This window comes from Cervus elaphus, chromosome 26 (assembly GCF_910594005.1).
Source record: "Cervus elaphus chromosome 26, mCerEla1.1, whole genome shotgun sequence".
Lineage (NCBI taxonomy): Eukaryota > Metazoa > Chordata > Mammalia > Artiodactyla > Cervidae > Cervus > Cervus elaphus.
The window spans coordinates 37,896,489-37,911,463 of record NC_057840.1 but is presented as its reverse complement, the minus strand read 5'-3'; the positions used below and the strand labels follow the sequence as shown (position 1 = coordinate 37,911,463).

Genomic DNA, 14,975 nt, shown 5'->3' with positions numbered 1-14,975 from the left:
AATTATTTCTTCAAAACAAGGTAAGGAATTTCATTCTCATGATTCCAGGTATAAGTTCCAACATACACGTATCAACAAAATCCATTACCATTTGCATTGAAAGGACAACATCAGACCCTAATAGTGTCTAACGTTTGCTATCAAAACTAATCTTCCTCTTCCATATTCCCATAATCCTTCACTTATACCTCTATTACAAAAACCATGCTTCTGCCTTGTAACCATACAGATATATATACTCTACTAGAGAAGAGCTTACTTGAGGCAAGATGCTTCTCGGTTCTCTGAATGTATCATTAGATACAACAATGCTCATACTTTAAAAACATCTGTGGTATTGTATTAAATTCATTAGCGCCAAAAAGATTTGATTAGAAGAAGTTATGAGATTCCCAGAAACTCATAATGTAGACAGTTTTACATCCGTAACTATTTCTCAAATAGAGCAAAATCAGGCTTTTCAATGGATTTAACCTTAGCTTCACAACAATTTGACATATTTTTTTCCTTCTAAGGTACAATTTTACATTTCATCATGCCTGAAATTTAGAAGATTCTTAAAACTACATGGAATGTTACATGTAATTTGTGTGTGTGTGTGTTCACTCGCTCAGTTCTGTTTGACTCTTTGCAACCCCATGGACTGTAGCCTGCCATGCTTCTCTGTCCATGGAATTTTCCAGGCAAGAATTCTGGAGCAGTGAAATCTTCCTGACTCAGAGATTGAACCTCCATTTCTTATGTCTCCTGCATTGGCAGGCGGACTCTTTACCACTGTGCAACTTGGGAAGCCTACATATACTTTAGAAGTATTTAAAAATTCTTGGGTATATATAAAATAATGGTCAGTCTTAAGACGGATGGTATTTCATAATAGCAGTGCACTTTAACAGTGGATGCTTAATTTCACTAAGCTTCAATTTCCTACAGTGTAAATGAGACTCAAAATATCTGTATCTCAGCATATAAAAGATGTGGTCAAAGAAAAAAGAAAAGGATCAAATGAAAGATAAAAATGAACTGTAAAGAAACTATCTGATAAGCATTAACTGTAATCATGCCTAATAAAGCTCTTGCCACATACCAACAATCTAATTAAAGATAGCAACCTACTTTGTCATCATCATCATCAACAATAGCAAAATCACCATGATCTTGCTTGACAGGGAACTGAGAGGAAAGAAAAGTTTCACACTATAATACTGAAACACCATATCTTCTGTCCTCTAATTCCTTCCAGTATACTGAAAATAATTTCTATAACTTCTCAACAGATATATAAGCTGCCAGAACACATTTCGAGATTACAAAAAAAAAAAAAAAACAGAACAAACAAAACCGGTAAAGGCCCTGAAAAGACTCATCTTCCTAGCCTGAAGATGAACCAGCTGAAGACAAATCACCAAGTGACAGACTGCAGACAGCAGTAACAATGAGGACCACAAGATGGGGTTATAAACCTTTTGAGGCTGTTGCTGTTCCAGGAGCTGCTGTCTGAGATGTTCAAGATTTTGCTGCTGCAGTTGTTCTGCTATCTGATGAAAGATGGAGTTGTTCACAGATTCCGAAACATGAGAACTACAAGGAAAAACAAGTGTAAACGTATTTTAAAATCCAATAAAGATAATATGAAAGTAACAGAATATTAAAAAACACCCCAAAATGCCAACAAATGGAATTTACTCTACTACAGTGTTTACTTTTATTTTTTTCAGTGTTTACTTTTAATATTAACACAGAAAATAGAGTAACTCAGAACATTAATATGTTGAAATAGAAATATACTCTTCAATAGTTTCAATAGATGGATTACATGTTAGACATACTCTGATGAAAATCTGCTATTACTGTCTATAAAGTAGTACTTTTTTACATTAGAGCATTTTAAGAAAATCTTAATGAAATACTTATAAACCATGACACAATGGGAAAGATGTTCCATCAATCAGTATATGTGCAATCTATAATCAAAACTGATCATACACTTTAAAAAAACTAATCTGCTTTCACATTATTAGGCATGTTAACAGAAATAGTGTTTAGGTAAGAGGAAATAATCATTTAATTATGCTCTGGGAAATTCACACCTGGAATACACCTGGAATTCTGGGTGCCACAAGGCAAGACATGAACAGAAAAGAGGGCACCCCAAAAGGGGCAATCAGGATGGTGAGAAGTCTTGAAACAGTTGGAAAAAAGTGTACTTCATCTGGAGCAAATAAACCTAAGGGGAAGAATGATACCTATCTTCAAATACTGAATGACTATGTCTCAATAGATTATGGAGCAAATTTGCTTCCTTGCTTCAGAAAGCAAAATGGATCAGTGTGTAGAAAGCAAGTCGTGTAGGATTCAGTAACAACAGATCAAACCGTATTAACAACTACTTAACTCTACGTCACAGAAGGCATTAAAACAACGGATAAAAAACCTATCAGGACTGTTACAGGAGATTCTTACATTGCTCGGGACACTGTAATGCTTTGTAGTCTTAAAACATTAGCTCTTAATTTTTCACGTAGAATTTCTTTATCATAAGCATATAACTGCATTTATATATATTATATATTTTAATATATTATCACAACACAGAAAACTAATAACTGCTGAAATAAGACATCCAGAGGCTTTCCCCACTCATCATCCCTTTCATATTCTCCCACCTTTCACCTTCCTCTCCAACACCCTCCTTCCCACTGGTCCTCTCCTGAACCCTCACAGAACCCAGGCTCTGCACAATTGTTTGCGGTGAGGAAGTAGGGGAATCACTGATTTAAATAAAAACTCACAATCTATTTCTTTAACAAACAAAATCCCTACAACCCTGTTCCTTACTTCTAATTAGTCTGATACATTCCCAGAATTTACTATGTACTTCCTAGAAGCAGCCACTGACTCTAGAAGCAAACTTCTTTCTCCTACTATTTCAACTGAGCTAAATAACCTAAAGCTTAATATATCAACAGCAAACGCTACAACCAAATTTGTCAACACTTATCAATTTTCCAGTAAGGAATTTTTATATATCCCAACTGTCTGCAAAGTTCTTAAGAGTCCAAACAATACAGGGTGGCAACAAGCAGCATCCCCCCCACCTCCCTCTGTGAGAGCCGAGGGCTGAGCCAGGACTGAAGGCTACTGAGCAGCTCGGACGGTGATGTTTACACAGATAACAGGAAAAATTATGGTTTATGAAGAAAAACACAACAACTCTTACAGTTGAGAAGCTGGAATCTCCTTTTTGGGTTCTTCACTATGCTCAGAATCTTCCCCAAAATCAAACCTATCCATCAACTTCTAAGTGGGAAAAAAAAAAACAAGAGGGAGAGAAAGAGACAAATTTAAAAGTATGTTACACAAATACAAGTTACAAATGCTATTCTGAAGATCAATGACATGCCATCAATTTATCTCTATCATTTAAAATGCAACTATTCCTTTCATGTAATTTTATTGTTACATACTGTTTATTTCATATAATTTTACTGCTTATTGTTATACTATAAAAAACATTTTGAGTGGACCTTTACTTCTCTTCAAAGAATTCTGACAGACGTTGTCTTATGAAGCAGAACGATCATGACACACAGGATAATTACCAATACTTTATAGATGAGAAGGTTAGTATTTAAATAATTAAGTGGCTTGTCAAGAGTAAAACAGTTTTATAAAAAAAAAATCTATAACTATAACCTACAGAACTATAATCACAGCTCTATCACCAGCACAGTTCTCTCAGAACGTTCCACTGTCCTTTACATGATCAGTCTAAAGGCTTTTTGAAAGCTGTGGGCTATACAAGCGTAAGCAACATAATCTAGTAAATCAGTATTTATATTTCTATGAAAATAACAGCAGAAATAAAAAGAATATAGATTAAACATTTCCAAGGGATAATATTCCTATAATCAGCCAGAATACTGAGGATATCATACAAGTTAAACATCCATGATTTTCAACTTTGAAAACGCTATTCTTTATAGTTATATCTCAATTTATCATATTATAGTATAGTAACAACTTGTAAAGAAGCTTTCCTTTGAACTTTCACATACTTTACAATTTTAATTTTAGCAGGTTAAAATTACAGGCCAGACACAATAATTAATTCATTTGTAACATCCATAAAAATTAGCTCAAAAATAATTATTTGTCTCAATAGTGAATATACAATTTTACTGACCAGTTTTCTTTAGTCAAAAGAAAATAAATGTTTCAAGTGGATTTATAAAATTACATAAATTTCTTTCATAAATTTGAATCTTCTGTAAAATTTGTTTCTTAAACAGCATACGTGGGTGTGCTAAGTCGCTTAAGTCGTGTCTGACTCTTTGCGACCCTATGGACCGTAGCCCGCCAGGCTCCTCTGTCCATGGGATTCTCCAGGCAAGAATACTCGAGTGGTTGCCATGCCCTCCTCCAGGGGATCTTCCCAATTCAGGGACTGAACCCGCATCTCTTATGTCGCCTGCACTGGCAGGCAGGTTCTTTACCATTAGCGCCATCTGGGAAGCCCATTATACAGCGCTGAGTCACTCAGTCGTGTCCGACTGACTCTTTCCAACCCCACGGACTATACCCCGCCAGGCTCCTCTGCCCATGGGGATTCTCCAGGTAAGAATACTGGAGTGGGTTGCCATTTTCTTCTCCAGGGGATCTTCCCAACCCCCAAGGATTGAACCCAGGTCTCCCAGATTGCAGGTGGGTTCTTTACCATCTAAGCCACCAGGAAAACCCTTACAGAGTACAATGGATGTTAAAACATAAAACAGTTCTAGGGTAAACTGTAATTTACATAATTGCAATCTACATGATAGTATAGAAAATTCAGCTCTTCACATAGAACAGATCTGTTATCCTAATTTCTACCTTGTTAAAAGACACCCCCTGTTCTAGGGGATTGAGGGTGTTGGCTGCCGCGGCTGCTGCTGTAAGCTGTGCCGTGAGAGCCTGCAGCTGGACGACAAGACCCGCGTCCAGGGCTTGCAGGATGGAGGGCTGAGGCTTCTGCTGCTGTATCTGGAGGGTCTGTATTAGCTGCTGAAGCTGCAGGGGGTGCGGGAGAGAAAAGAACACTGTTACAAACGGGTGTTGGGCTCTACCCGTAAGAATGCTCATCTAAAACATTTAGTCCATAAAATTTATCATTCTACAGTCTAGAGACCAAGAAAAAATACACACTGACTCAAAACAATTCATTTTTTAAATAAGATTTTTGTGTGTGTGCCATATGTAACAGTTCTAAATAGGTTTGTCTTATTTCTGGAAAGTCAAAGAACTTGAAACAAAATAAAATGACCATACCATGACAAACAACAAAATAAAAACTCATCACAAGCAGACTAATTTTTTCACTAAGCTTTTCATTCCCTTCTTCAATGAACTCAATCTCTGTAAAAGGACAAGCATTTACAACAACTGCTTTTGCTATCATTCAGATTTACCATCTGATAACATATTCCTGAAGGGAGGAAAGAATATAAGGAATCTTTCCTTTGGAGAAGTCTGAAACTAAGGAAATTAAAGATGAATAGGGTCAACAAGAGTTGAAAGCAACCCCTGTCCCCCCTCTATTCACCTTCTCTCTTAAAAAATAGAAATAATAGTAAAATCCTAAAGATATCTCAGTTAAGAAGCCCTACATATGTCCCAGAAATAATTACTTTCCTACTTAAGATGTAAAAAACCGAAGTTAAATCTGAAAATTATCAGTTTGGAATAGAAAAATAAAAATAGCAAAGCTATTGCTAAACAAGACATTTGTATTCTTTAAGTAAAGTTCAATTTACAGTGAGAGAAGATAAAAATATGCAAGATGACAGTAAGTGCAATAATTCCATGCCTATCCCAAATAGCAACACTGGAAAACAAACCAGTCCTCACCTGTCAATAAACATTTACTACAAACTACTAGTGTGACAGGAAAGAAAGCACAAAAACACATGGCAGTTGAGAGGCTGCACTGAAGCTCCCAGACAGACAGGACGGATAACTGAAAGAAGGGGGTATTACAGGGAGGAAGAAGGAAGGAAGGCTACGTCTCCACACGTTTTAAATGCGCCTTCAGACACCTGCCTCACCACCTCTCCCCACGCCCCTATAGTACTGTTATCCTTCTGGTGACCAAGGTTCAAAGTCTGCAGCGTCCTACTTCTTCCTCTACTCCGACTTCATATCTTCGATTACTGTGTCTTCTTGACTCTTTGTACTATTCTTCTGGAATACCGATTCTCCTGCCCAAAGTAGCTTTTAATAGATACCTTTTAAAATTAGATTTGCTTTATGGATTCTTTTCAAAATATCATAATCACAGAAAGTTAGTAAATTCTACAATTTAATCTAATATTCAATTTGGCTTCACAACTGTCCCCAAAAAGTAGAAACAGGATCCAATCTAAGACTAAATAAATGAACTGGTTCCACTGTTTTTAAGATTGTCTTTTTAAAGAGTCCACAACTGTACCATTTTTCACATATGTATTACTGCCTTTCTATTACCATTGTTACCAACAAATATACTCCTTATCTCTAGATTTTACCAACAAATACACTCCTTATCTCTAGATTTCTCTTTTTTCCCATTCATTCAAGTACTCTTCAGATCATGTGACTTCAACATAAAAACCTCTGGCAACTCCTCACTGCTTAGTACATGAATCCTCCACTTCTCAGCCCAGGTCCCACACACAGGTTTACCACTTCAATGTCACGATCAGTAACTTACAAACGTAGACTATCTTATCTTCTAGAAAACCCAATTCTAAGATCTCTTCTCTATACCCCAACATTGTTATGCCTCTACACATCAATCATTCATTTCACAAAATATACTGAATACCTGTTATAACCTAGACACTGAAAATACAGCAGTGAGCAAAACAGAAAACCTCCTTACCCTTGTACAGTATACATTCCATGGAGTCAGTGAATGAAACAAATGAGGAGATTACACGAGATATTAGGTGCTAAGGGGAAAAGAAGGCAGGTGACAAAGGCAGCAGGGCAGGTGAAAGGCAGCATGTGCGGTTTTAAACGGCTGCCTGAAGGCCGTACTGAGCTAGCATTAAACAAAGACAGGAGGCTGAATGTGTGAGCATGTGGGAAGGACAGCTCGGGGAGTTTTACTGTATAGATCACAGTTAATCTGATTTTAAAGGATAAGCTTAAAACAAACAAACAAAAAAACGCACAGATTCTAAGGAAAGACCATCTCGTATCTGCCGTGTAACAGGTTCTTCAAATGTCACTTTGTCAGAGATGCCTTCTCTTGGCTACCCTAACTCTGACCCCTTCCTCCAAACCTAGTCACTCTAAAGATCTGCCCTGTTTTAAGTCGTATGTGCTAAGTCGCTTCAGTAGTGTCCGACTGTGCAACCCTATGGACCGCAGCCTGCCAGGCTCCTCTGTCCATGTGATTCTCCAGGCAAGAACACTGGAGTGGGTTGCATTTCCTATTCCAGGGGATCTTCCCAACCCAGGGATCAGACCCATGTCTCTTACATCTCCAGGCAGGTTCCTTACTGCTAGCGCCACCTGGGAAGTCCCTTTAAGTCATGTATCTCTATCCAAATGTTTCATACCTCTTTATTGTCTGTCTCCCCTAAGACAGAAAGATATCTTCTCCAAGGCAGAAGGCTTCCCAGTCTCAGTAATGGATTAACAATAGCACCTAATAATGCTTGGCAAAGCTATGTGCTAAATCAATTATTTTGGTGTAGAATAAGTTATTTGTAAAATAATATTCAATGATAAAAATGTACATGATGCATTATTAAATTTAAAAAAGCAAGTTACAAAGTATTATATGTAGTGTGGTCATTTTTAAAAAATCAAAGAAAAACACTCTTTAGGTAGTACATAATGAAACAATGCATTAGGAAAACAATGGGTTCTAAATCATGTTGACATAACAAAAAAAGCTGCTCACCTGTTGGCCTTGAGGACTTTGTAAGATCTGAGCTACTGCTGCAAGTGTATCTGTATTTGTTATCTGAGACACCCACGGATCAGGTAAACCTTGGACCACATTGGCTGGAGTAACAGGTGTCACAGGAGTTCCTTTTAGAAAGACATCAAACCCATCGCCAATAAATATGTAAGTAAATAAATAAGATGTGGAAAATTAGAGAGATTTGTTCTGTCACTTTTATAAAATACGTACAAATTTATATAGTTTTATTGTCTTCATCTTTAAAAACCATTACAGAATTAGGTTCGTCAAACAAAACGGCAACGACAAAAAGAGCTTTTCATACTTATTCTTAATTAACTAAGCTACTATTTTAAAGGAGCCTACAATACTTGGAAATCATTAAGTACCTTACTAAAGAAGAAAATTCAATAACATAAGGAAATACTCAATCTCTGATGAAAAATTATAAAAGTGTACATAAAATTATTGTTCCAAAATGTATATGTACATACCCCAAAATAAACATATATCAAAATGTTAACAAATGTAATTCTTAGACTATGGTTAAAAAAAAATTATTCAAATGTCATTTAAATACCTCAAAAAAACCTCCATGATTTTGAGATTATTACTCATTCTTAGATCCATTAAATAAATTTTTTCAGGGTTCTCTTTATATATTAAGCACACTTAGCTCACTATGAATATCAGGTTAATATATAAGCAAGTTTAAAAGATTACAGTCCAAATCAGGGAAAATTTAACTGACATACCAAAGTCCCAAGCTGATTATGTATGTTTCTAGGAACTTTAAAAGCTTAGCTTTTTAATTTTTTTAAAAGAATGAAACACAAACATAATTTCTGATTTTATTTTTCCTTCAAATTAGACTTCCTTTCATTTACCCAAAGCAAAACAAATTCTCCTACACTGTCAAAATATTTCACATATGAATAATCGCCTGAAATGCATGAGTAGAACACTCAGAAAATCTCTCAAAGCAACATACCTGGGGTATTGCTCATAGCAGCAGTAGTACTGGCCAGAACAGGTGTGACAACTGGAGGAGGAATCCCTGCTGCCATATCCAGAAGAGGCTGAATAATCTCACTCTTAAATACATTATTCTTCTGCCATAAGTTTAATACTCTCACTATTTTACTCTAGAGGAAAAAGAAAAATGATTATTTTTCTTTTTTTGCTTTCAAAACTTTAGAACAGTCATATCATAGAGGCTCCTCAGGCCGTGGATAGGAAGGATGGATTAAAATAATTCTGGGTCACTTAATGGAGTTCATGCACTGAGATTACAGTATCAGTACAATCTTTCCTACTGTGGTAATAAAAAAAAATCCCTATATACTAAATTTCATTATAAATGACAAATATTATTATCATGAAGTCTACAAATTCAAGACTGACTTGTTCATTGTAACTGACATACATCTAAATCCAAACTAGTGAAATTCCTAAATCAGTGTTTAAGTTACTTCAAAAATGTTTATATAAAATTTCAAATGAGTTATTTTAGGTGGCATTCTAAGGTATTTAAGACTCAGTTATGATTGATCACATTAAAACTGGAAGCGTTCTTTCTGCCTGCAAAGAACCATCAACGTACCAAGGTTAATTAGAAGGAAAAAAATCTGTCTCAAGAGGCATATCCAAGAACAGTTTACAACTAGTGACACAATAATATATTTTCTCCATATTTATCCACTAAAACAAGACTTTTTTCTGATTCAAGACTATTTAACAGTTATTAAAAATAAAAACTACCTAATCTTGTTGTACTTGAGAGGAGGTAAAAGATTTGTGGTAAGCTTTCAAGTCTGGTTGCTCTTCTTTAGAGTAAGTCTTCACCTGTTCTTATTTTTCCTACAAAATCAACACTCCATCAAGTCTGTCAGAACAAGGACACTACATTTCCAAGTCAGCATCCAAGAAACACAGCCCCCTACTACCTGGTCCCCAGCACTAGGAGAACGCTGCCAACAAAGGAGCTCTGACATGCAGTTACTGCCACTAATTACTGGGTAAATTCGTTTTCCGCAGACAACCAAGTAGGTAAGTATCAGCTCATGTCAAATAACCAAAATTACAAACTGATTGTGCATGTAAATAAATACGATTTTAAGATAATTACAAATGCTTATTAGAGCCAGTTTCTTTAATACTAATGGCTTTAATAAATTAAAAAGTAGCAAAATCAACTATATCTTTCATTCTGTTTTGGAAAAGTCTAATAACAAAAAGAAACATGGAAAGTGCAATAACTATTCAAATTCAGGATAACAAATAAATGATAAAATGATAAATTATGATAATGTAAAGTCTCATTAAGATCAAAACAGTAATTACTGCACCGACTTAAAAAAAAGGCAGCATACCTTGTCATCTCCGGGGCAACGGTATAAATTCTGGAAAGTGCTAATGATGTTATTACTAAATCTGGGTGCAAACACATCCTTTTCTTGACCAAACTGATGTCGAGATTGTCGTACAATAGAGTCAATAACATAAAGTCCAGGTACCTTATATTCTGGTTTACACTGATGAAAAAAGAAGAGTGGGAAAGGAAGCAAATGAGAAGGTTAAAATTCTCAACAGACAAATGTCACCATAAATCTTATAAAAAGACAAACACACTGCTGACGCTGAGGTGATGAACATTCAGAGGTTGACCACTCCACACCATCTGTCTCTGGAATGGCACTTGAAAGAATCTACTTTGGCTACTCTACATATTCAGTTCAACTGCCAATCACCTAAGCTCCAAAACAGCCCTGTGTAACTGGCTTGAACAATAAAAACAAAAGGTGTGGTTAAAATTAAAAAAAAAAAAAATTGTTTAATGATTTTTTAATTCAAACAGTGAGTTCAAAAAAGAAAAGCTCTGGTAAAAAAAAAAGTACTGCCAACAAGCCTTAGACTTTAAATGAAAAACACACAGCAAAAGGATCTCTATACTAATAAAAGAAGGAATCAAATGGCAGATTACAACACTCTAAACACAATGAGCCTGAAGTTTTAAAACTTTACTCAAATGCAAACCTGTATGAAAGATAAGACACTACCATTATGATTCTAAAAATCTGTCCTATGAAAACATGTTTTAGCTACTTTACTCATCAGTTTTCTTCTTCTTCTTATAATCTGAAGACTATGAAAGTCTCCTGGGACCTTAATAATAAGCACAGTGAAGAATCCTTCACCATCAGGTTCACGGCTTCCATTTTTTCCATATCCAGAAGCAGGAGAAAACCTGCCTCCCAAACACATACTAACTAAAATGAAATTACGGCTGCTAGAAGCAGGTTCAAATTTTAAGTGTAATTAGGTAAGTATTTCATCCAGAGTCATTTTATAAAAATCATATATAGCACTAAATCAAAACTGCATTCTTGAAAAATTTCTTAGACCCAAGAACCAGTGAGTAAAGGATCTTCAATCCACCTCCAACACACAGATACATGTTTCTCAACAGTATTTTCAGTCAAGACAATGAGTGACTTCATTCTGCAAAAAGACTAGATCCATCATTTGTTCCTTCAAATCCCTTCTTCTTAAGATCATTATTGAGAAAATGAATAATGATTTATAAGTATCTATTGCAAGGTTCTGGTTGTTTAGTACTTGAAATATTTAATAAAAGGGCAGTAATGTTGATGTGTGGACATTAAAGATTTAGGTTTAACCAACCAAAGGTTCAAAACTGTCTGCTCTGTTGAAAGTTATTGTTTTAGAAGTCTGAAATAGTTTTCACTGATGTTCCCCCCAAATCTAGCATATTTGTCCCTCAGTTCATATATCTGGCTTATTTTCCTTTGACTACCGTACATGCAAATAATTATCTACTTAGCCAGGCAAATAATACATCCAGTAAAAAAAAACTGTTTAAATTTAATGAAAAGCCAAGACATTTCCTTGTTAAAAGTCATTTATTCCTCAATGCTGGAAAAAGAGACAAAATAAACTCATATATAATGTATTATTTTATAGAAACAACTATCTCGAGAGTAAGGCTAAATAAAATTGCTTAAGTTGCTGGTAAGAGTTTTTAAATACTGAGTGGTAAATAATAAAAGCAATTAGTGTAGTGAGTTTTAAAAAAACAAATACACCTTTTTCTTTGATTTATAACAAAAATTATTGATTATAAACTCACAGTACATAAGAATTATGAGTACACAACACAATAAACGGTCCTTTCTTCCCTACTGTGAAGATTCCAAAGCTTCAAAAATGTTAGGGGTTTTAGTGTTAAGCTATAAAGACGAACAGTTCTTTCACAATGCCTTTAGAAACACCATATTATGATGTTACAGTATCGAATTTCCTTCACTGATAAGACAAGGTATTTTTATGTGCCTGCCACATAAAATGGCAAAAAAAAGAAAAAGTTATGTATGACTTAAATGTTGTAGAAAAGCTTTAAAATAACAGTATTTGGTAAACTTGGTTACGTTACCAACTAGAAACTTGAGAGAAGAATTAAGACTAAAAAAATCAGACATGTTTTTCAACTGTTTGTTCAAGTTCTATCACTAGCAAAAACACAAGAATTCCTAAGCCTCCAATGTCGTGAGGGATTTTTTATGCTCTGAATTAACTGCGGCTGTCCTTACAAAGCACTACACGATGCCGACAGCAGCAGGTAAGAAAAGAGGGCTGTCTCAGGACACAGTTACACCTGATGCAACCAATTCTCAAAGTGAAGACTGCATGCTTCCAACAGAGGAGAGCAAAAGGAACCTTTCCAAGAGAGCCAGAGCATTCAGGCCTTAACAAGGTCTGCTCTCAGGGAAGCCTGGCATGCTGCAGTGCATAAGGTCACAAAGAGTCGGACACCACTGGGAGACTGAACAACTCTCAGGAGAAACTTTTAACCAGAGCCTGATCTGCTTTGGTTTTACCAGAGCCTAAATGACCCACCCTCAGGGAATCAGGACCTGCATTTCAACAAGATCCCTAAGTAATTTGTGCAAGCTTCTTATGCACAAAAAAGTTCAAGACACAATGTTTAGACATTTGAACCTTTTAAAGTTTTATAACAATGAAATTTTCTTAGCACCAACATTTCGATCTTATAGTTAGATTTACCTGAAACATACAGCATACCTATTATTTTACCCCATACCTTAAGCTTCAATTCACTAGTTGTTCATCTCAAAGTATGCTTTACCAGTACTTTAAGTTTTGAGAAAACAAGGTATTAAGAGGGGAAAAAAGCTGAATCACATAAAGGATAACTGATTATTCAAGATCATCCATATAGTTTAGAGACGCAGTAATACTACTCTGATCCACGTGCCCTCCTCCAGTCAACTATTTTCACTCAAGAAACACACTGCAATTTATGTCCTTTGATTTACCTCTGATTCTCAAACTGGTTCTGCTTACATCTAGGCAAGTGAACAAAGGGCAGAATACAAAACCTCAATTCAATGACAGATTTCCTACAGTATCATTTTACAAATTGTAAGTCTTATGGTACTCCTGCCCCAAAAAAGTGGCACAAATAAGCCACTGATCACAAAGGGGCAAAGAAATATAACCTAGCCACCTTGGGCTCTGGTTACAAAAAAATTACTAAATGTATGCAAAAATAGCTGTTTTCAACTTCTCTCCCTCTGCTTACCCTGGAAAATGGAACTTCAGGTCTAATAATAAGATGCAGAGATGCATACTGCCCTAATGGATGAGACAAAATAAATCAGCAGAAGAAAAGTGGCTAGCATTTTTACTACATTTTACTACATCTTATCTACAAGGAAGACTGCTCTCTAGGCATTAAGCTTGAAATGAAGAAGGAGAATTTCTCTAAAAGCTAATATAAAAAACAATGAATCTAAAATTTCATTTAAAAAATCATATTGAAATATTTTCTTCATGGAACAGATGCTCACCATGGCAATGCAAATTAACAAACACATCTACCTGAAAGCTTTCGTTTTAGAATTAAAATAATTCTATTTCTTCATTAGAAATTAAAACAAATGGAATCACTTTTGAATAGTCATCAAAACAATTTAAAGTTGGGTATTTGACTGCAAAGAGAATAGCACAGGGTGTTAGTCTACAGTTACAGAACATTTAGCATATACACAGAAAACTATATACTTACTTTCTGAATGAATTTCTCAACACTCTGTACCACATGTTTATAGAACTAAAAGAAAAAAAAAGAATTCTGGTTTTAAATGTTTGATTAGAACTTTCCTGCTAAATATATGGTTTAACAAAGCATCAAAGGTCTATCAACAAAGCAATGAATTTTAATCATGAATCTGAGATAAACATAACATAAACAAACATAAACATGAGCACTAGCTAAGGTCAGTAAAGGTTCTTAAACCAGGTATATGGTCAATATATCCAAAGTGTGTTACATGCAAAATACTGGTGGTAAGCCACTGGTAGATGTACATTCTTCCTTCATGGAAGGAAAAGTAAAGATCTCCTATAGTAACATTTTATTGGCTAAATTAGGTGAGAACTAGAAAAATCAAATAACTGAAAATAAGGAACATTAAGAAATGTATGCAAGGGAGTTGTTTTCAACTTCTTTATCTTCTGCTTCTCCTAGAAAATGAAACTAGCAAGTATATGTAACAAAATATAGAGATGTATAATGTTCGAATGGATCAGCCAAAATGAATTCAGCAGAAGAGAAGGGAGCACATGAATTAAAAATCAGAAATGAGCTTTTATCAATTATGAGAAAACCCTTTACATTTAAGTTTTATAAAACAACACTATGAATAAACTTGAAAATGAATAAAATGAAAATTATAGGTTAAACAAACACTATCTGGAATTTGCACCTAATAGCTCAATGGCAATTGCATAATCAACATATTTCTGTTTAAAAAACTAGCCTCAATTGTGCTTCGTTTTATATTTGTGATCCCGTAATTTAGACTGCTCCCATCCACTTAGACTGAGACACAAAAACATTCAACTGAAGCATGAAATCCAACATTTATAAAGTAAAAAATAAAGGAACCCCTCATTAATCATATTCACCAAATCAAAATCTACAATAAAGTTTCCTTACCAC

General features: G+C 35.1%; 1 protein-coding gene across 18 annotated transcripts in view; it reads right to left on the bottom strand.

The window, feature by feature from the left end:
- The window catches only part of SCAF8 (SR-related CTD associated factor 8), a 210,318-nt gene that overhangs the window by 150,412 nt on the left and 44,931 nt on the right, over positions 1-14,975 (bottom strand). For 17 of the 18 annotated variants that reach the window (XR_006337981.1, XR_006337979.1, XR_006337973.1 and 14 more), the window contains 7 exons: positions 14,040-14,084; positions 10,303-10,464; positions 8,922-9,075; positions 7,928-8,058; positions 4,870-5,046; positions 3,218-3,297; positions 1,461-1,578 (listed from right to left, as the gene is read on the bottom strand). Coding sequence is in view for 2 of the 18 variants with exons in the window: in XM_043888339.1 (XP_043744274.1) it covers positions 1,461-1,578; positions 3,218-3,297; positions 4,870-5,046; positions 7,928-8,058; positions 8,922-9,075; positions 10,303-10,464; positions 14,040-14,084 (867 nt within the window). In the remaining 16 variants the exon portion in view is untranslated. The remainder of the gene's footprint in view (positions 1-1,460; positions 1,579-3,217; positions 3,298-4,869; positions 5,047-7,927; positions 8,059-8,921; positions 9,076-10,302; positions 10,465-14,039; positions 14,085-14,975) is intronic. The other variant, XR_006337985.1, reaches the window with a different exon arrangement.